At 36.3% G+C, this 22,878-nt stretch overlaps 1 protein-coding gene across 1 annotated transcript in view; it reads right to left on the bottom strand.

Moving 5' to 3' along the window:
- Window positions 1-22,878, bottom strand: part of ABCB1 (ATP binding cassette subfamily B member 1) — an 87,331-nt gene that overhangs the window by 46,390 nt on the left and 18,063 nt on the right. Inside the window, exons 5-8 of the mRNA XM_015245745.3 lie at window positions 14,574-14,625; window positions 12,429-12,620; window positions 11,841-12,012; window positions 161-285 (exon numbers count right to left, since the gene is read on the bottom strand). Of these exons, the coding sequence (XP_015101231.2) occupies window positions 161-285; window positions 11,841-12,012; window positions 12,429-12,620; window positions 14,574-14,625 (541 nt within the window). The remainder of the gene's footprint in view (window positions 1-160; window positions 286-11,840; window positions 12,013-12,428; window positions 12,621-14,573; window positions 14,626-22,878) is intronic.

The raw sequence follows: 22,878 nt of genomic DNA, 5'->3' as shown, positions 1-22,878 counted from the left end.
CCCATACTATTAATTATGCTGTAATGCAGCCATGAAGCTATTTAAGGAAACATATGTATATATAAGAGAATACCCTCATAATCATCACCATCAACCTGAACACCACATAATATGACACAGAATTGAACATCTCTACCAACTTAAAAAAAGAGGCTCAAACCTTTCAAGTTCTTTCTTTTGTCCTCCAAATGCAATCACAGTTCTAATTGCCGCTAAGACCTCTTCAGCTACTGCTCCAGCTTTTGCGTAAGCCAAGAGTTCTTTATCAGTAAATGAAGACAATATCTGTTTAAAAATGCAATGGCAGATCATTAAAAAATTTAAACAAGTTAATTTTGCCTTTTGGAAAGAAAAAAATAAATATATGCACAAATGCTTTTATGTTACTGTATATATAGAACAAAGTCTTTTACTTGTCTTTGGTCATGATGTCCTACTTTTCAGTATACATCTTCACTCTGTAAGCCACTTCAAATTCTTTTTGGACTGAGATGAACATAATAAATGAAATTAAATATTAATTTTCTCACTAAATACTCCATGGATCCTCACACAAATAAGTAAATCTGGAACTCTGGGGAGATTTTAAATTCAGAAAAGGAGGTGTATACTATAATCATAAATACAGAGAAAAGAGCAGTGTATCAACAAGGAAATATGGTGGGTACTCAACAAACAAAGCAACTGCTAAGGGTACCCTGGTTTAGAAATGTCAAGGTGGGAGGCCAGAAGAATGCAGGGGACTAAACACTGCCTGGTAACAGGACTTCAAGGTTTCACATGCTGGGGAAGCAGAGTTCCCATTGCTGCTGTTCCTTAGCAGTGCATTCAGCCACCAGGGAGGCCTTTGTTTTATGGGTGCTCTTTGAGCCTTGTGTCTGGTCCCTGAGCACCTATTATTTAGAAGGAACAGTCCTTTATATATTTAGAGCCTTGCTTAGTCTTCTCGATTGCACAGTGAAGTAGGTATTATTTCCCCCACTCTATACATAAGGGAATGGAGGGATGAAGAAATCAAGTAATTTCCTAATAAGTGAAATATCCAGGACTCAAGGCTAAGTCCACATGGCTTCAAAGCCTGAATTAACATCCACTGGAGTGAATCTCTCTCTGAAACCAGCCAGTCATGTTGGCCTTCTGGGATCCCAGAAAACAGCCTCATGAAAATCAAATCAACTGGCATGGGCAAAGAACTAAGGTTATTCTTTTTACCTGGAATGCCTGACTAGTCAACCATTCAACTAAACAGTACATGCAAGTAATTCAAATAAAATTCTGATTAAACAGAATTACATTCTTCCAATAAATAATTCACAGCATTTGTGGACTCTTTTGGATTAGTCTATTCCTTCTTGTCATAAAAAGCTCAAAGTTGTTTTGATTTTTAATAGTGAATTTCTTCCTTTGCCATGTGGGAAAGTTCAAGGAGCTATGACAGATGTAGGAATGGGTGGCTGAAGGCAAATGAACATTTATTAACTATGTTCTATGTACACATATTGTGTTCTGTGTACCTTCTTCTTTGGTACCCAAAGCAAGTGTGTTCTATGTACCTTCTTCTCTGGTACCCAAAGCAATAACCCAGTGATACACTAGACCTTCCTAACTTCCCAAAGTGACTTTCCCAGGGCTGCCCTGCTACACTTGCCAGAATCATCCACAGCGCTGGGTCTAAGTCAGGAAGGTCACTGCCATCCCTGAACAAACAAGTCTGCGTAACGTAAGAGGTGCATAGCTACTTTTCTCTGTTCCTCTTGAAACCTCGCCCCACAGCCGTCAATCATACCGGAGGCATCCAAAACAGGAAGATTACCAGAAATAATTTTGAATTAGGGGTTTCAAAACATGCTATTTTAACTTATTGTTAAATAATCAAGTACCATACCAAATGATTCAATAAAACTGGCTCTTCTAGGACTTTCCATAATTATAAGCATATGCTTAGGCAAGACTAGGGTAGAATCTTCATTAAGTACTCTGTTTCGGTTTTTTGTTTTTAAGAGATATGCTTGTTGAAGGGGAAAAAAAAACCCTCCAAAATACTCTCAGGGATATGAAAAGCCAACTTTACTGTTCCACTAATATAAAATCATGAAATGGTGAGACTCCCATTATTACAATTATCCACATAAACTAAATATCACTATCTCATCCCTTCTCCCAAAGGCTGTTAATTTCCAAACAAACCCTAACTGTATCAGTGCTAGACACATGAAATTGTTATTCCTGTAAGCTAAAACCTAATATAGGCAGCTTTATATTATTCAAACTAATATACTTGGAAGCAGTATTTTTGACCACTACAGATGTTTTGACCTTCATCTATGTCCCTTTTTTTCCAATTCTCAATGTAGGTTTTTGTTTCATTTTGAGATAATTTACACATGCTTTATTTTTTAAATCTATTGTTTTGGGATAATTGTAGACTCACATGCAGCTGTAAGAAACAATACAGTGAAATTTCATATACCCTTCATCTAGTGTTCCCCAAATTGTAACCTCTTCAAAACTTCAGAATATCCCAACCAGGAATTTAACATTAATCCATCAATGTTATTCAGATTTACCAGTTTTACATGCACTCGTGTGTGTGTTTAAGCATTGTTCTAAGTTATAAACAATGTTATCACCTGTGTAGATTTATGTGACAATAGTCATCATACAGAACAAATTCCATCATAAGGATCCCTTGGTGCTACTTTTTGTGGCCATGGTGACCTCTTTTTCTACTCCTTAATTCTCCTCCCCTCCCCACCATCTCTAACCCCTGAAAACCACTGATCAGTTCTGCCTACAATTTTGTCATTTCAAGGATATTATATAAATGGAATCATATGGTATGTGACCTTTTTGGACTGGCTTTTTCACAAAGTACAAATTCCTGGAGACTCATCCAGGTTGGCCGTGTGTGTATCAATAGTTCTTTCCTTTTTGTCACTGGGCAGTATCCATGATATGGATGTACCACAGTTGCTTAACCATTAATCTGTTGAAAGATATCTGAGGTTGTCTCAGTTTGGGGCTATTACAAATAAAGCTGCTATGAACGTTTGAATACAGGTTTTTATGTGAACACAATTTTTTTCTCTTAGACAAACGCACAGTACAACTGCTGGAATGTCTGGTAATTGCATGTTTAGTTTTATAAGAAACTGCAAACTGTTTTCTAGGTTGCTGTACCATTTTACATTCCTATCAGCAATCAATGAGTGATCCTGCTTCTTTGCATCTCATCAGAAATTGGTGCTTCACTATTTTTATTTTAGCCATTCTGGTAGATGTGTAATGATACCTCACTGCAGTTTAATTTGCTTTTCACTGATGGCTAATGATGCCAGACTGCCTTTCATATGCTGACAAGCCATCTGTATATTCTCTCTGATGAATGTCTGTTCATGTTTTTTGCCCATTCTCTAACTGGTTTACCTGATTTTTTTTTAAATATTGAGTTTTCAGAGTTCTTTAAATATTACAGATACTAATCCTTTGTCAGATATGTGATTTGCATATTATTTTTCCCAGTATGCAGTTTGTCTTTTCATCCCCTTCACATGGCTTTCACAAAGCAAGTTTTTAATTTTTATGAAGCTTAATTTATAATTTTTAAAGTATCTTTTAATAGTAAGTTTAAGAACTCTTTGCCTAAGGCCTACATCTCAAAGACTTTCTTCCATTTTTTTTCCTAAAAGATTTATAGCTTTACATTTTACATATAAGTCCATGATCAAGTTTTCGTTAATTTTTACATAGAATGTGAGGTTTAGGTCGATGCTTTTGGTCTTTTTTCTTTTTTAACTTGTGAATGTCCAATTGTTCCAGTACTATTTGTTGAAAAGACAATTCTTCCTCCATTGAATTGTTTTTGTACCTTTGTCAAGCATCAGCTGGGCATAATTCTGTAAGCATTTTTCTAGGCTCTCTATTGTTTCACTGCTCTCTGTGTCTATCCCTCCACCAATATACTACAGCTATACAGCAAATTTTAGGGTCAGGGAGATGTATTCCTCTCACTTTATTCTTCTCTGTCAAGACTGTTTTTAGCTATTCTAGGGCCTGTGTCTTTCCATATAAATTTTAGAATAACGTGCTTGTCTATGTCTACCAAAAACCCTACTGGAATTTTTTTTACAGGAAATGCCTTAAACTTACAGATTAGTTTGGAAAAACAAATCAACATTTTACTATGTTGAATCTTCTAATCCAGGAACACACTATGTCTCTCCATTTATGTATTTCTTTCATCAGCATTTAATCATTTTCAGCATAGAGATCCTATATATGTTTCATGAAATGGACACGTAAGTATTTCATTTTACTTGGAGTGATTCTAAATGGTATTAATTTTAATTTAATATTTAAATATTGGTCTATGCATGTTCATTGTAGAAACGCTATTGATCTGGTATCTTTGGCCCTTTCCAAACTCAATTATTAGTCCTAGGAGATTGTATATTTTTGGGGATTTTCTACTTAGAAGATTATACTATAAACAGGTATAGTTTTATTTCTTCCTTTCTCATCTATATGCCTTTTATTTCTTTTCACTGCCTTACTGCAGTGGCTAGAAGTTCCAGTACTTTGCTTAAGTGATGAGAGCAGCCTTCCGTGCCTTCCTTATTCCCAAAGTTATGGAGAAAATATTCAGTCTTTCACTGTTAAGCATGATATTAACTAAAGAGTTTTTGCAAATGATCTTTTAAAGTTTAGGTAATATCTTTCTATCCTTGACTTCCTGAGAGTTTTCTTTTTTAATCATCAATGTATGTTACATACTGTCAAATGTTTTTTCTCTGTCAACTGATATGATCATACAATTATTCTTTTTTAGTTTACTGACATGATAGATTACATGAATTGACTTTCAAATGTTGACCAAGCCTTTCATGGCTGAAACAAATCTCACTTGGTTATGGTTTATTATTCTTTTTATACATTGTCATATTTGGTTTCCTAATATGTTATTGAAGAATTTTTATTCTTAGTCCATGAAAGATATTGGTCTGCTGTTTGCTTTTTTTATATTGCCTTTGTCTGGTTTTGGTATCAGGGCAACACTAGCCTCATAAAATGGGCTGGGGAGTGTCCCCTCTTCTTGTATAAAATTGGTGTTACTTCTTCTTTAAATGTTTGGTAGCATTTTCCAGTAAATCATCTGTGCCTGGAGAATTCTTTCTCAGGAGCTCTGAAGTTACAAAACAAATTTCTTCAATGATCATAGGGTTATGCAGATTATCTATTTCATTTTAGTTGAGATTTGGTAGTTCGTAGTTATGAAGGAGATGATCTCTAAGTTTTCAAATTTATGAGTTATAAAGTTTTTTGTAATATTCTTTTTACTATCTTTTTATTGTCTGTGGAATTTGTAGTAATATCCTTTATTTTATTCTTTTTTAACATTTTTTATTGATTTATAATCATTTTACAATGTTGTGTCAAATTCCAGTGTTCAGCACAATTTTTCAGTCATTCATGGACATATACACACTCATTGTCACATTTTTTTCTCTGTGAGTTATCATAACATTTTGTGTATATTTCCCTGTGCTGTACAGTGTAATCTTGCTTATCTATTCTACAATTTTGAAATCCCAGTCTATCTCTTCCCACCCTCCCCCCCCCTGGTAACCACAAGTCTGTATTCTCTGTCTGTGAGTCTATTTCTGTCCTGTATTTATGCTTTGTTTTTGTTGGTTTGTTTGTTTTTGTTTTTTAGATTCCACATATGAGTGATCTCATATGGTATTTTTCTTTCTCTTTCTGGCTTATTTCACTTAGAATGACATTCTCCAGGAGCATCCATGTTGCTGCAAATGGCATTATGTTGTCGGTTTTTATAGCTGAGTAGTATTCCATTGTATAAATACACCACCTCTTCTTTATCCAGTCATCTGTTGATGGACATTTAGGCTGTTTCCATGTTTTGGCTATTGTAAATAGTGCTGCTATGAACATTGGGGTGCAGGTGTCATCCTGAAGTAGATTTCCTTCTGGATACAAGCCCAGGAGTGGGATTCCTGGGTCATATGGTAAGTCTATTCCTAGTCTTTTGAGGAATCTCCATACTGTTTTCCATAGTGGCTGCACCAAACTGCATTCCCACCAGCAGTGTAGGAGGGTTCCCCTTTCTCCACAGCCTCTCCAGCATTTGTCATTTGTGGATTTTTGAATGACGGCCATTCTGACTGGTGTGAGGTGATACCTCATTGTAGTTTTGATTTGCATTTCTCTGATAATTAGTGATATTGAGCATTTTTTCATCTGCTTTTTGATCATTTGTATGTCTTCCTTGGAGAATTGCTTGTTTAAGTCTTCTGCCCATTTTTGGATTGGGTTGTTTATTTTTTTCTTATTGAGTCGTATGAGCTGATTATATATTCTGGAGATCAAGCCTTTGTCGGTTTCACTTGCAAAAATTTTCTCCCATTCCGTAGGTTTTCTTCTTGTTTTACTTCTGATTTCCTTTGCTGTGCAGAAGCTTGTAAGTTTCATTAGGTCCCATTTGTTTATTCTTGCTTTTATTTCTTCTAGGAGAAAATTTTTGAGATGTAAGTCAGATAATGTTTTGCCTATGTTTTCCTCTAGGAGGTTTATTGTATCTTGTCTTATGTTTAAGTCTTTAATCCATTTTGAGTTGATTTTTGTATATGGTGTAAGGAAGTGTTCTAGCTTCATTGTTTTACATGCTGCTGTCCAGTTTTCCCAACACCATTTGCTGAAGAGATTGTCTTTATTCCATTGTATATTCTTGCCTCCTTTGTCAAAGATGAGCTGACCAAAATTTTGTGGGTTCATTTCTGGGCTCTCTATTCTGTTCCATTGGTCCATATGTCTGTTTTGGTACCAATACCATGCTGTCTTGATGACTGTAGCTCTATAGTATTGTCTGAAGTCTGGGAGAGTTATTCCTCCAGCCTCTTTCTTTCTCTTCAGTAATGCTTTGGCAATTCTAGGTCTTTGATGGTTCTCCTTTATTTTATTCTTGATATTGTGATTTGTGTCTTCTTTTTGTCAGTCTTGCTAATTTTCTTGATTTTTTTTTGAATAATCAGCTTTATTCACTGATTTTTATTATTTTCCTATTTCAAGTTCACTGATTTCTGCTCTTACCTTTACTATTTCCTTATTCTGCTTGCTTTGCTTTTATTTTACACTTGTTTTTCTTAGTTTCTTGAGATAGAAATTTACATTGTTGATTTGAGATCTTTCTTCATTTCTAACGTAGACATTTAATGCCATAAGTTTCTCTCAACACTTCTTTAGCTGCATCCCAAGTATTTTGATATTTTTTGTTTTTGTTGTCATTTTGTTATGTATATTTTTTCTTTTGAAACTTTTATCATCCATGGATTATTTTAAAATGTATTGCTTAATTTCCAAATGTTTAGAGATTTTTCTCATTGTTGCTGTTATTTATTTCTAGTGAGATACCACTGTAGTTAGAGAAAATACACTTTGTAGTTCCATTCCTTTAAATTTGTTGTGGTTTGTTTTATGGCCCAGGATATGATCTATATTGGTGAATGTTTAACATGTATTCTGCTGTTGTTGGGTACAATGTTTTATAAATGCCAATTAGATCCTACTGGTTGACTGTGTTGGTCAGGTCGTCTATAGTCTAGCTGATATTTTGTCTAGTAATTCTACCAGTGCTGAGAGAGGATAATAATAAAATACCTGTGATTTTTCTATTTCTCCCTTCAACTCTCTGTTTTTACTTCATCTATTTTGAGGCTTTATTATTTGGTGCATACAATATTTAGGATCATTATGTCTTCCTGATGGATTGATGCCTTTTATCATTATGCAATATTTACGTTTTTTATAGTAATTTTTTGTCCTAAAGTTCATATTATCAGATATTAATATAGCTATTTCCTAAAAAATTAATGTTTCCTTGGTATATCTTTTTCCATATTGTTATTTTCATTCTACCTATGTTTTTGAATTTGAAAGTTTCTTGTAAGCAGCAGATAGTTGGCTTATTTTTTTAATTCATTCTGCAAATTTCTCTTTTGATTGGTATATTGATTGGTATATTGAACTATTTACATTTAATGCAATTACTGATATGTTAACAGTTAAGTTTACCATTTTATTATTTGCTTTCTATTTATTTCTTCTGTTTTTCATTCCTTTGCTTCCCTTTTCTTTCCTTTCTAAGAGTTATTTGATCAAGTTTTAGGATTTCATTTTGATTTATTCACGGTGGGTTAAAAAAGTTTTTACTAAAGTAACAAGTCAATTTACAACATTGAGTTAGTTTCTGGTGTACAGCATAGTAGTTCAATTATGTGTGTGTCTGTGTGTGTGTGTGCGTGTGTATTCCTGTTCATATTCTTTTTCATTATAGCCTATTACAAGGTATTAAATATAGCTCCCTGGACAATACAGTAGGGCCTAGTTGTTTATCTATTTTGTATATAGTAGTTAGTATCTGCAAATCCTGAACTCCTAGCTTATCCCTCTACCCCCTTTCCCTCTTTATGGTAACCATAAGCTTGTTTTCTATGTCTGTGTGTCTGTTTCTGTTCTGTAAATAATTTCATTTGCGTCATTTTCTTAGATTCCGTATATAAGTGACATCATATGGTATTTTTCTTCCTCTTTCTGGCTTACTTCACCCAGTATGACAATCTCCAGGTCCATCTATGTTGCTACAAATGGCATTATTTTATTCTTTTTTTATGGCTGAGTAACTTCTTTATCCAGTTATCCATTAATGGACATTTAGGTTGCCTCCATGACTTGGCTATTATAAACAGTGCTGCTGTGAATACTGCAGCACATGTATATTTTCATATTTATAGTGTTCTTTGAATATCTTTTTGCCTAGGTTTCGTAATGACTGTTCTGGATATTATAATATTTATATGTGACTTATAAAAATCTACTAGTGTCAACATTTTACCACTTACAATTTTTGGTTCAATCATCAAATATGATTTAGAAATCTCATGGGGAAAAAGGAAAAGGAAGGTCCAAATTTCTGTTCTTTTTATTGTTTTCTCCTTCTTGATGCTCCAATATCGCTTTTATCATTTCTCTTCTGTTTGAAGAAATTTATTTGGCCAGTCTTTAATAATAGGTATGCTAGTAGAAGATTCATCTATAGTTTTCCATGATCTAAGAATGTTACTTCTCCGACATTCCTGAAAAATAGTTTGACCATAGTCCACACAGTTCACAGCTCTTTTCTTTACACATGTGAAAAATATTTTGCCACTTCTTTCTAGCCTTTGTAGTTTCAGATGAGAAATACTTTGTCACTCAAAGTGGTGTTTCCTGTAGGTAATGTGTTGCTGCTCTTTAGCTTATTTCAAGATTTTTTTCCTTTGTTGTTAGTTTTCAGTGCTTCAGTTATGATGTGCTTTATCATGGATTTCTTTTGAGTTTATCCTGTTTGGGGTTAGCCCTGCTTCTTGGATCTGAAGGTTTGTCTTTCACAAACCTTGGAAGTTTTCAGCCATTATTTCTTCCACTACCCCTTCAGTTTCACACTTCCCCTTTCTTTCGGGACTCTGATGGTAAGAAAAGTTCTATCTGTCGTTACTGTCCCACAAGTCCCTGAGGCTCTTTACATTTCCTCTCTCTTTCAGGGTGGGTGAGTTCTACTGTTCTGTCTTCAGGTGTACTGATTCTATCCTGTCATCTCCATTCAACAAGACTGTGCCCCTCCATCGTGACTTTTACTTCTGCTGTTCTATCTTTCAATTCTCTCATTTCATTCTGTCCTTTATTTCACAACATCTTTCTCATTGCTGATACCTTCTGTTCTTTCGTTTCCAGAGAATTTATGATTCATTAGCAAAGCATTTTTATGATGACTGCTCCATACTCCATGCCACATAATTCTAACATATGAATTATGTCAGCATGGGTCAGTTCATTGGGTTTTTTTTTCCTCAGTCAAATTGTGATTTTCTTGTCCCTTGATATGACAAGTGATTTTTTATTATACCCTGGACATTTTGTCTATTTTGTCAGGAGACTCTAGGTCCTATTTAAATTTTTTATTTTCACAAGCAGTTACCCCATTTGAGTTTAGCATGCAATTCTTGGCCTACTTTTGTCACCTGTGGATCCACTAACAGTTTTATACTGAGTCTCTGTGGTATTATTTTCATCAGTGTGGTTTGTCTAGAGTTGCTGCGGCTCCCTGGCCCTGTGTTTGCTACCTGAGAAAGTGAAAGTGGTTTCTTAAGTTCAGACTCCCAAGTAGGTCTTGCAGGGGCAGGATATGGTGGCTTCCCCGACCCGTGTCTTCTAGCTAACCCTGGGCGTGGGAAGAGAGTTGCCGGTGCAGAGGTCAAAAGATCAGTTCCCAGAGTAGGAAGCTTGCTGTGTCTGAGTCCCTTCCTGTTCTGCTTTCTGGCCCCAGTGTCTACGGGTTAGGGAAGAGTCTCAGGCTCACAGGGACAAAGCAGCTTCCTAACAGGGCCACATTTCTTTTTTAATATGGATGACAACCAGCTAATTTAAGAAATTTGTTTCAAATCATAGCAGAAGTTTATGGCAGAATGAGGAGTAAAACTGAGGTCTCCAGCAATAGGCTAGGGTTCCGTTTATTATATAAATACTTTCTAAAGCAATACATAATTAATTATTAAAAGATTGCCTATTTTATTTCTCCTAACTTAACTAGAACAAATATCCATACATTTTAAAACAGTTTTCCAATAAATACTGGTATGAAGAGTGCCACTGACTTGCTTAATATTTTAGTAAATAGAAAAGTCAATTAACACAAGTGCTTCTGCCAAATATTTCAGTAGACTGATAGAAATGCAGTTGAGCCACTAAGAACACCATTTAAACATTGTATGACTCCCAGCAACAAAGGAACAGAGTCCTCAGAACTTCAATCTCTTCTCCTGTTAAGTAACATATTTATACTTCAGAAAGATGTGTATTTGCCTGACACAGTAGTTGCTCAAAAATTGGTAGCTATTGTTTGCAATAACAAAGTAATATCCATCTTACAGAGTTAAATTTCTAAAACTTCTTAATACTGAACAGCCTGGTTTATTTTGTGTTGGCTTAGCTTTGGTTGGCTTTTGTTTTACATCCCTTTGCTACACAAATTTGTGTAATTTCTTTCTTTGTCTAATTTCTCTAAGAAGTTATATACTGGGCCAATCTCTCCACTGTCACCCACTCTTACAACACATCAGTTTAAAATGAACTCCACACCCAGTCTTGAAAGAGAAACGCCTGTGTGCAGAGGTGGGAGGGCCATTTGTGCTGCTTTGCATTCGTGACTGGGAGGGAGAGCTGCAGACTTAGGATTTACAGGCATACGGGACTAGAAAATATCTCTCTTTAGATATGCTGAAACACAGAGCCATTTAAAACACTGACAAAACTGTTAAATCAATTTACAAACTAAATAAAATCTACAAAACATTAAAATCAATAATGTTAACTGAATGGGACATGTGTCTTGTTCACTGAACTTGAACCTCTACTTGAATCTCTACTTGGGAATATGGAATTGCCTATGAGGGAACACAGACAGCTCTTTAAGACTTGAGGATGCCTTTATATGAAGGCAGAGAATGAGATGTGAGAGCTACTTCCTTCTTTCTCATCCCTCCCTCAAGTAACTGCAGGGTCCAGGACACCACAGACTCCTCGTGGGTATAGGACTCAGGGAGACTGCATCTGCTTATTCCCACTGATTTTGAACAGAAGATTTAAAACCAACTATCAAGTATAGAGTCAAGGTCATCATGACAAAAACAGTCTTCTGCTTTGGGTGGAGAGGAAGGGTGTGTGTGGGGGGGTGTGATGTGTGTGGGGGTGGAGGCAGTTTAAACTCTGGATTCACGGGCTTCACCTACCTTTGCCCAGACAGCTGCTGACAGACCAAGAACAGGACTGATGGCCAAAATCACAAGGGTTAACTTCCAACCACGGGTAAATCCTACTATAAAACCAGTGAAGAACGTTGCCATTGACTGAAAGAACATTCCAACTTTGTCACCAATGCCTTCATTAATTTTGGAGACATCACTGAAAGAACAGACGGTGTTAGAAATAAACATCACAAGTGTGAACCAAAAACTTTTTTTCCTGAAACCAGTTGCTGTTTGTTTTAGTGTGGGGTATGAGTTTACTTCTAGGATCTTGCTCGGAAATTTTCCCAGAAAGTATCATACTGCTCTAATGCACACTCCCAGAGGATGTCTTGAACATGGCAAGTCCAATCCCTCACTCAGTGCAAGCCATGCAGGTACCCTGGTGCCCTGGGTGGGTGGGGTTCTGGGAACAAACAGATGCATAAGACATGTTCACAGCTCAGAAGGAATTTAGTTTCATAATTCTTTCTGAGTGATGCACTAACATCTCGTAACACATTTGAGGGCATCTGTTTCATTTTAATAAGAATAAGAACCACATCTGTGTTCAACATAAACCCAGGTACTTACTCTGTGAGTCGGGTGTTAAGCTCTCCAACATCATGCACATCAAACCAGCCAATCTCCTGTCGCATAATAGCATGAAAAAACTGTTTTCGAATTCTGTGTATTTGTCTTCCAGCTGCCAGGCACCAGAATGAAACCTGGATGTAAGCGGCAATGAGCACCCCAGCACCGATTCCGCTGTAATAGTAGGCGTACCTGTGAAACAACCAGAACACTGCACATGCTCTTTCTCATTGATGTGTCTTTCCCCAACAGAGACTCATCCTGACTTTTTCAGTTACCTGGCTATCCTGCCCTCCTTAGCAAGCAGAGGTGATGCTCAGCAACCAACTACAGTGGCCTTGTTGTAGTGTAATGGTTAAGAGTGTCATTTCTGTTTTGGCTCAAATCCCAGCTCTTCACTTAACTGCTGTGTAACCGTGGGCAAGCTGCTTATTAACATTTCTAAGCCTCAGTTTTCTAGATGGTAAGATGGAGATAAGAACTGTAACTCAGTATTGTGTGAATACACTTGGACCCATGCCCAGCACATAGTTAACACTCAGAGGATGCCAGTTTTTGTGAAAGACTTGTGTGGTGTCTCAAAGCATCACAGCATCAGATAAGATCTATCATTGTTGCCCTGTGTACTTAGATGACCTCTGGATCAGTTGATGAGCACTTGGGGTGGTTTCTGTACATTGGAGAATGGAAAGAAGTGACAGAACTTGCCAGAAAGTGGAACCCAGAGATGGAAATGGTCCCTTGGCCTTTTGGGCTATTAATCTGGCAAAGTTTAGATGCCAAGAGACAATTGAAAAAAAAAAAGTATTTTTGTATCATCTACCCAACTGGCCATCGTGAGTTATTCTGAAATGCTTAATGAATCAAACAGTAGTTCTTCCAGTTTAAATGCTAATAAAAAACATGCACATCTTCTAAGACCAGACCCTTGATGAACAAGAAATGCTAAATTCATGTTTCCTCATTTGAGTCTTCACACTGAAAAAAAGCAAACAACTCTTATGCTTCACTAAGCAATTACTTTTTAGGTTCAGGCACTCATTCTAAAATGAAATATAGAATTCCAATATTCCCATTTTTCAAAACTCACTACTTGCCACCTTCAAATAAAAATGCTTGTATGAACGATGCAGAAGCTGTAAAAATTGTGATATAATAGCCAGATAGTTGCTGATGTTAATGTTCACAACTCTCTGTTCAACTCAGCAGGAATCTTGGTTAACATAGCTTCCCCAAGATACATCAGGGAAGATGTAATGAGAATGCTAACTTTTAGTTAATAGATTATTTAATTATTATCCAAGTGTTAATGTTACAGCAAGAGATAGTCAAAAAGAAACCTCATTTAACAAGTAGAACTCATGCTGTAAACCACCAGTCTATATTTCATCAAACAAAGTATGTATTTATATTTAAGCATTTATAAGATGACTACATGACATTCTGTTTTTCATCAATATTTTTTAAAATGCCTCTCCATAGGAATATTTCGAGGTACTTGCTTCTCATTTTTCAAAATGTGATCAAATGTCTCCATTTTATAAAAATCTACCAGTCCATTTATAGGATAATGTGGAATCATTATTTTCTGAATTACCAACTCATACCTTTGGACATGTTTTACAAGCTGTTCTGAGAGCAAACTTCAAGATAAGTAAATCATTAACAAAAACTTCCTAAGATTAGTTCAGGTTACGAGGACTGTATTTAGCCTGGGATGTTCTGTTTCATTGTTTGGAATTAGATGCTGTGTTTTAAAACAAGCAAACAAAAATCCTATTGACTGATCTCATTATATAATGACCGAAAGGGGGCAAACTAATACTTACAAAGCCACTGCAAATGATGTGATACTGAATTTAACTGCATTTTAAAAGGCCACGTGAGTGCCTGTAATTTCCCTGTAGATGGTATTCTGTACTTACCACATACGTAGGTCTAATCTAGGCTTAAACTTAATTTCAGTATATCTTAATGCAGCAAATTACTTTCATTAAAAAAAATCCTACATTGCATCATACTAGAAAACAATGATGTTGTTCTCCTCACAACTTTGAGTCTTTATTATAATACAAAATTGTAAACATTGCTACAATTGGATTGAAACAGAAAAGCTTAGCAAGACTAAGGAAACTGTCTACTTACGTGGTCATATCCTTTTCCAGAGTGCTGCCAAAATTTGTACTGTTCATATAACCTACATCACCACAAAACAAACACATACCAGTATGTCTCTTTATTCTCTATTCAAAATAAGAACATAAAAATGAATCAAACTTGTGTCACTTATCCATTTACACAAAAACAGGTCAAACTGATTCCATTTTAACTACATATAAGCATGATGGCACTCATTCAAACCCTTCACTGCTGGCTCTGTGTACAAACTAAATTCAATAAAGCTTATTTGCAAAAAGAAACCCACATTGATTAAGGAGCTGTCAGCAGAAATATTAGTGTCCTTGAATTAAAATATTTTATGAAGAAACAATCCCCTTTAAAATAGCACCCAAAGTAATAAAATATCTAGGAATAAGTCTAACAAAGGAGGTGAAAGAATTATACACAGAAAACTATAAACCATTGATGAAGGAAATCAAAGAAGACTTAAAAAAATGGAAAGATAACCCATCCTCTTGGATTGGAAGAATCAATATTGTTAAAATGGTCACAATGCCCAAGGCAATCCACAGATTTAATGTAATCCCTATCAAATTACCCAGGACATATTTCACAGAACTAGAACAAATCATAATAAAATTTATATGGAGCCACAAAAGACCTAGAATTGCCAAAGCATTACTGAAGAGAAAGAAAGAGGCTGGAGGAATAACTCTCCTAGACTTCAGACAATACTATAGGGCTACAGTCATCGAGACAGCATGGTATTGGTACAAAAACAGACATATAGACCAATGGAACAGAAGAGAGAGCCCAGAAATGAACCCACAAACTTTTGGTCAACTAATCTTCGACAAAGGAGGCAAGAATATACAATGGGATAAAAACAGTCTCTTCAAATGGTGTTGGGAAAACTGGACAGCAGCAAGTAAAGCAATGAAGCTAGAACACTCCCTTACACCATACACAAAAATCAACTCAAAATGGATTAAAGACTTAAACATAAGACAAGATACAATAAACCTCCTAGAGGAAAACATAGGCAAAACATTATCTGACATACATCTCAAAAATTTTCTCCTAGAAGAAATAAAAGCAAGAATAAACAAATGGGACCTAATGAAACTTTAAAGCTTCTGCACAGCCAAGGAAACCATAAGTAAAACAAAAAGACAACCTACAGAATGGGAGAAAAGTTTTGCAAATGAAACCGACAAAGACTTGATCTCCAGAATATATAAGTTACTCATACAACTCAATAAGAAAAAAATAAACAACCCAACCCAAAAATGGGCAAAAGACCTAACCAAGCAATTCTCCAAGGAAGACATACAAATGATCAATAGGCACATGAAAAAATGCTCAATATCACTAATTATCAGAGAAATGCAAATCAAAACTACAATGAGGTATCACCTCACACCAGTCAGAATGGCCCTTATTCAAAAATCCACAAATGACAAATGCTGGAGAGGCTGTGGAGAAAAGGGAACCCTCCTCCTACACTGCTGGTGGGAATGCAGTTTGGTGCAGCCACTGTGGAAAACAGTATGGAGATTCCTCAAAAGACTAGGAATAGACTTAACATTCCACTCCTGGGCATATATCCAGAAGGAACCCTACTTCAGGATGACACCTGCACTCCAATGTTCATAGCAGCACTATTTACAATAGCCAAGACATGGAAACAGCCTAAATGTCCATCAACAGATGACTGGATAAAGAAGAGGTGGTATATTTATACAATGGAATACTATTCAGCCATAAAAACTGACAACATACTGCCATTTGCAGCAACATGGATGCTCCTGGAGAATGTCATTCTAAGTGAAGTAAGCCAAAAGAGAAACAAAAATACCATATGAGATCACTCATATGTGGAATCTTAAAAAAAAAACATAAATACAAAACAGAAACAAACTCATAGACACAGAATACAAACTTGTGGTTGCCAGTGGGGCAGGGGGTGGGAAGGGATAGACTGGGATTTCAAAATGTAGAACACATAAACAAGATTATACTATATAACACAGGGAAATATATACAAGATCTTATGGTAGCTCACAGAGAAAAAAATGTGACAATGAATATATATATGTTCATGTCTAGCTGAAAAATTGTGCTCTACACTGGACTTTGACACAACATTGTAAAATGGTTATAAATCAATAAAAAATGTTAAACAAAAGAAAACAAAAAAAACTTTATGAAATATCACTCTATGACATAGAGAAAAATCTTTTCCAGTAGCTTTGTCCTGATAAATACTAGTGCAGACTTGACAATAAAGCATTTAGTATTGAAAATCAAATACTGCATTTCTCCAGTTTTCTTTTTTATTTTAAAAATATAAAATACAAAGAATAATGTAATTAACACCAGTGAACTCACTGTGAACTATTGGCAAATGCTAACATTTTGGGGGCAAGGTACATGAATACTGCAACATATCCCCTAAACACACACACACACAATAGCTACTGCTCAATATTTTGGTGTGAATTTTTTCTGATTTTCTTTTCTGCATGCATATATACACACACACAAATACACATACACCCTTCTTTTAAAAGACAGAATCACAGTCCACATTCAGTGGCCACTTCTCCATGTCAGCATGTGTGTCTATATATGTATCTCCATTTTCTCAAAGTTGCGTCCATTTCTGTTGCTTCCAAGACTTTACTGTTAGAAGTAATGCTGGATTAAACATAGCTGTATACATATATCATATACGAATGCATCGTGAATTTTTTTAGGATAAATTATCATAGTCAAGATCGCTGGATCAATGGGAGGCATACTTTAAATCTCGTAGTCATTTCAAAAGTTATGGTATGAGAGGACCTAGGTCAGATGAATGTGATTTTGACAGAAGTGGGAAAGGGGAGGAAAAGTTTTTCTGGAAAAGGGAACACAGACAAAAGTTCACAGTATGTTTGAAGAGTGAGTAAAGCAGTGTGGCAAGGGTGTGCGGTGTGTTATATGGATGGAAGGAGGTGAATATATGTCTGGAAAGAGAATTTGGGCTCTGCAGGTAGGGTATGTAAAAACTAGTAGCCATTCAGTGGTTTTGAGCAGAAAAGGACAAAACAAGAGGTTTGGCCTAGGATGATTCCACTGCAAGCAATGTATAAGATTAACTGGAATGTCAAGGAGACTGAGAGATGGAGCTACTGCAAACATGGAAGGAAAGAGGGTCAAAATGAGAATAGGAGAGGAAAGTATTCTTAAGAGTTAAGAGGGAGAAGTTACAGGCTCTAGCAACTGATGGAACAGAAGTAGACAGAAGGACACTAAAAAACGATCAAGACCTTACATTTAAGCAAGTAGAGAATGGTGGTATCATGGTGGGAAATAAGAGGTCTGAAAAAACAGGAGATCTGGTCAGATGTGAGAGAATTATTAATTCAGTGCTAAAGACTTATTCTGTGGTACCTGGGACATTCAAGTGAAGATGCCCAGTAAGTATTCCAATTGTGGCCCTGGAGAGAGTTAGGTCTGAAGATGTAGGAGTCATGTGCTAGAGGTCACAGTTAAATTCAGGAAAGAAAAAAGCCCTCTCTTCTCACTTGTGAAGACAGGATAGTAGGTAAGGAGGAAATGATGACCAAGCACAGAACCTCAGGGAGGACTATATTTAGGGGTAATATAGAAAACAGGAAGTAATAGAGAGACAGGGATGTAGCAAAGCATGCAGCTAACAACCATGACTGCTTCCATCTTAAGTCAAATGCAATGATAAGTGTCCAGATCAATTTTCAATCTGCTATTAGACTGCTTCTGCTCCATATTTTCAAAGATAAAACAGGATATTAAATAGTTGGGTGAGGATTTTTCCCCAAATTAGTCTTAGAAGAGTTCTCATTAAGGATTTTCTATCTTATTTATCTAGACAGGAAATGTTTCTAAATGGTATTGTCACTAGTGTGTGTCATGACCAAATTCAGACACATTTTCAAATCTAAATAATATCTGGTTTTTATCCATAGCTACCACTAGCTTTCTCAATTCTAGACACAAAGGACCAAGAGAATTTGAACAAATATTCTTTGGAAATGGTGGCCTCTAAGTCTACAATCACTTTAATACAGATTGGAAAGTAAAAAATTACGTTAAAGGTCAAAATTGACTCCTTTATTAAAGTTTATGTGTACATCTATTCTCTCTCCCTCTCTCTCATCTCCCCCATATATATATGAATATATAGATATAGTTTCAGTCATGAGAAACCAACTCTAGCACCAAGTACATTTAATTCGTGCTTCAGTCGTGTCAAAATGTAACAATAAGTAAAAATTGAGCATTCAAGTCCACTGACACAGATGATCTTTACTCTCAAAGAATGTGATAAAGATGTTACATTTTTTTTACTCCCTCCAATCAACTTTTCTTTTCCTCCAATCAACTTCTATTAGGAGCTCTCTGGCCCAGAGATTTTTCTCTCGTCTATGGGCCTCTCCCAAAACTTGTAGCCTTAGGCATTTTTTTTTCAGAAAATCAAAACTTTAAAGCTGAAATGACCTTAGAGAGCATATAGTCCAGTAACTTTGTACTTGTCCTTACAAGATCCTGTATCAAAGGGCAACTGTTCAGAACAATAGTTATAAAGAATAATACTGGAAAATTATCTAGAAATTAATATTATTTTTCAGTGGGAAAATCCAGAAACTCTCCAAGCTCTGTAACAGTATCAACCAAATAATCAGTAGAGGAAAGCCAAATATTTAAGTGTACGTTTTATTTTGATAAAGTATTTGCTTAGACTTCCAGACCTCTTTCTCCGGGTTCATCCACTGCTCTGATCCCTCTTAGTCTCATTCGCTGGTTCCTTGTGTTCCCCCTCCTCCCTACATGTTGATGTTTCCCAGAACATCCCACAGCCGACTCCTGTATCTGTCCCAGAGCTACCCAAATCCTCTCCTTCCTTACCACCAGTGCTCTGGTTCAGGCCCCCATCTTTTGTTACCTCTACTCTAACAAGAGTCTCTAACTATGCTTTCTATTCCATTCAGGTCTTTATATTGCCACCAGATTTTTTGTTTTACTGAAAAGAAAGAAAGAAAACTGTCTTTATTAGTATATGTGGAATTAGTATATGTGGAAATTCCCAAGGAAACATATGAAGTCAGTCTGATCAATTTCATAATACTACAATTATGATGTAGAATTCTTAAAAATGTACTAATATAGTTCCCTTTAAAGCCTTTATCCCCCTGCTCTTGGGCATATGTCTAAATACTTTAATTTATTCTCTAGATATTATCTTTTTCTTAAATTGAAGTATAGTCAATTTACAATGTTGTGTTAATTTCTGGTGTACAACACAGTGACTCATTTATACTATATATATATTCCTTTTCAGATTCTTTTTCATTTTAGGCTATTATAAGGTATTGAATATAGTTCACTGTGCTAAATATTATCTGAACACTATTGATTTCTTTTTTTTAACATTTTTTATTGAGTTATAGTCATTTTACAATGTTGTGTCAAATTCCAGTGTAGAGCACAATTTTTCAGTTATACATGAGCATATACATACTCATTGTCACGTTTTTTTCCGCTGTGAGCTACCATAAGATCTTGCATATATTTCCCTGTGCTATACAGTATAACCTTGTTTATCTATTCTACATTTTGAAACTATTGATTTCTATCATTGTTTTCTGAACTATTTTTTAAAATTTTTATTGAATTTGATTTACAATTAAAAAAATTATTTTGGGGGGAGGTAATTAAGTTTATTTATTGTTTGTTTGTTTGTTTTAACAGAGATACTGGGGATTAAATCCGGACATTGTGCATGCTAAGTATGTGCTCTACCGCTGAGCTATACCCACCCCCTTTGACTTACAATGTTGCTAGTTTCAGCTGTACAAAGTGATTCAGTTATACATGTGTGTGTGTGTGCATTATTTTCCAGATTCTTTTCCATTACAAGTTATTACAAGATACTGAATGTAGTTCCCTGTGCTATCTAGTAAGTCCTTGCTGTTTATCTATTTTATATATAGTAGTGTGTATATGTTCATCTCAAACTCCTAATTTATCCCTTCTCTCCGTACCCCTTTGGTAACCATAGCTTGTTTTCTATGTCTGTCACCAGATTTTATCTTTGGGAATAAAAACATAATTATGCTGCTTTTGTGAATAACCTTCAATGACAGTCTACTGCACAAAGAAGAAAGTCCAAGATCCATACCAGGTCATATCAGTCCCTTTGCAATCTTACCACAATATACACAGGACAGGACAACCCTTTTGAAATGTTACCCAATGATTTTGCAGATGTATTCTTTACCATCACACCCTTCCCCTCAACCTGGTAGTGAGGGCTCAACACACTCACTGTCTGGAGGGAGGGCTGCCACAGCTTGAAACAAAACAGTGGCCAAATTTCTGCTTGGTTTTTTGTGTTCCTGAAGCCTTGGACCTTGGAGACTGGAGGAAACATTTTGCTTAAATTTCATAAGCCTACGTTCTACCCTTTTAGACTAAAAATTACTTTCCGCATACTGAGAAGGGATGCAGTAGAGAACTGATGTGAGCTTTCTTCCTCCAAGCCTTTATTTGTTTTTTCTCTCTACCTGGAACACCTTTTACACAATTTTTCTCTTGGAAAAGACTCCTCCTCCATGAATAAGATCAATATGATCTCCTCTCAAGGGGCTCACCCAGAGCAAAGTGACTCACAGAACATCATAGTAAAAGACACCTGATTCCATTTACTAAGTTAACACCACAATAGACGTAGGATGGTTTGTATCTATCTACGTGACTTCTTTATCTGTACATCAGTACACACCCTACTCTGTCTGCCTCTCCCAAAGACTGTCCTGAGCCTCTCTGAAAGACTGACAAGTGGTTTCACAGAGCCACCACACATGCAGACCACTTACCAAAATATTAACCGGCTATTCTCCTATTTTGTATGTAAGTGTCTCATAACTGTAGATATTTTTAGTTTAAAAGATATATAGCAGACCCCTACCTTATTACCTGGGGTAGGGAAAGCCTTTTCTAAAGCCAAGCAAGACTTCCAAGAAAGCCACAACTAAACAGCACCCGTCACTATGACTAAAGACTTCATACCACTTAGGGATCACATTATATTCCATTTTCATCTGACTCAAATATCTCAGTAAGTTTACTAGTTTTAATGACTGAACATTCATGACTAGTATAAATAAAAAGGATGTGACATGTATACACTTCAGATTTCCTAACTGCTGAAATGAGATCATAAAGGTGGTTTTCAAACCATTTTCCACAGAGCCTTCACTCCAGGCACTGTTCTAGATATCATGGACACAATCTAAAACAAGAGTACCATTTTTTCTAATCTCATTGGATTTTGGTGCCAGCAGGAAATTCTTTCACTTTCAGGCCCCAAACCTCATGTAACAGGGTACCATTGCTCAAATACTAAGATAGTTTTTCCCAGGAACTTCCTTTTCCCCCCTTATGTCTTTTTTCCCATTTGAGAAGCTGTAATAAACAAGTAAACCAATAAATTAACAAGGTAATTTTAGAGTAGTAATTCTTCAAAAATAAAGCAGTGATGCTAGAATAACTTTGGGTTGGGTTGAGGACAAAGGTCCTTCTGAGGGAGGCATTAATGATAAGAAACTCTAACAGAGCAATAGGGCAGTTCTACATGGCCCCAAGCCAGGAAGGAGATAGGAGTATTCATGAACAGAGAGAAGGTTGTTGTGGGTGTACTGAGTGGATAATAAGCAATGAGACTGATGAGGCAGGAAGGGGCCAGATTATGTGGGCCACACAGGTCAATGGAAGGCATCTGTATTGACTCCAGGCTATGGAAAACCATCAGGATAGATGGGACCTGATGTATGTTTGTAAAAGCTCTGTCAGAGTGTGTTGAGAACTGGATGGGGGGGCGGTGCGGGGGGCAAGAGAAGAAGCACAGAGAGGAGTCAGGAGGAGATGAGGATGGCTCTGGGCACAGGCTGCAGCTGGGGTTATGTGGTGGCTACACGTAAAGTGACCTCAACACTGTTGCCAGGTGACAGGAGAGAGACAATTAGCAGAGATCCTGGCTCTAGGCTCCCCTCCCCTGCTTTCAACCAAGAAAGGTTCTCTTTGAGCTGTTTTACCTGGCAAGTTCCCATGACAGATACTATTTACACAGGGGATTCTCTGATTAAAGAAGATAGTAAACCAGTAATATCAATGATCTGCAAGGTCTATTCTGGCTCAAGAATACAATGATTCCAATTTTTCCAGCCTTCTTGTGTAGGAAGCCCCATCAACCGAAAGCAAGAGGAATTTGAATCTTTTGCCTAGATGATCGATCCCTCTGGCA

This window comes from Vicugna pacos, chromosome 7 (assembly GCF_048564905.1).
Source record: "Vicugna pacos chromosome 7, VicPac4, whole genome shotgun sequence".
Taxonomy (NCBI): Eukaryota; Metazoa; Chordata; class Mammalia; order Artiodactyla; family Camelidae; genus Vicugna; species Vicugna pacos.
Note: the sequence above shows the minus strand (reverse complement) of the source record. Positions and strands in the feature narration are given on the sequence as shown.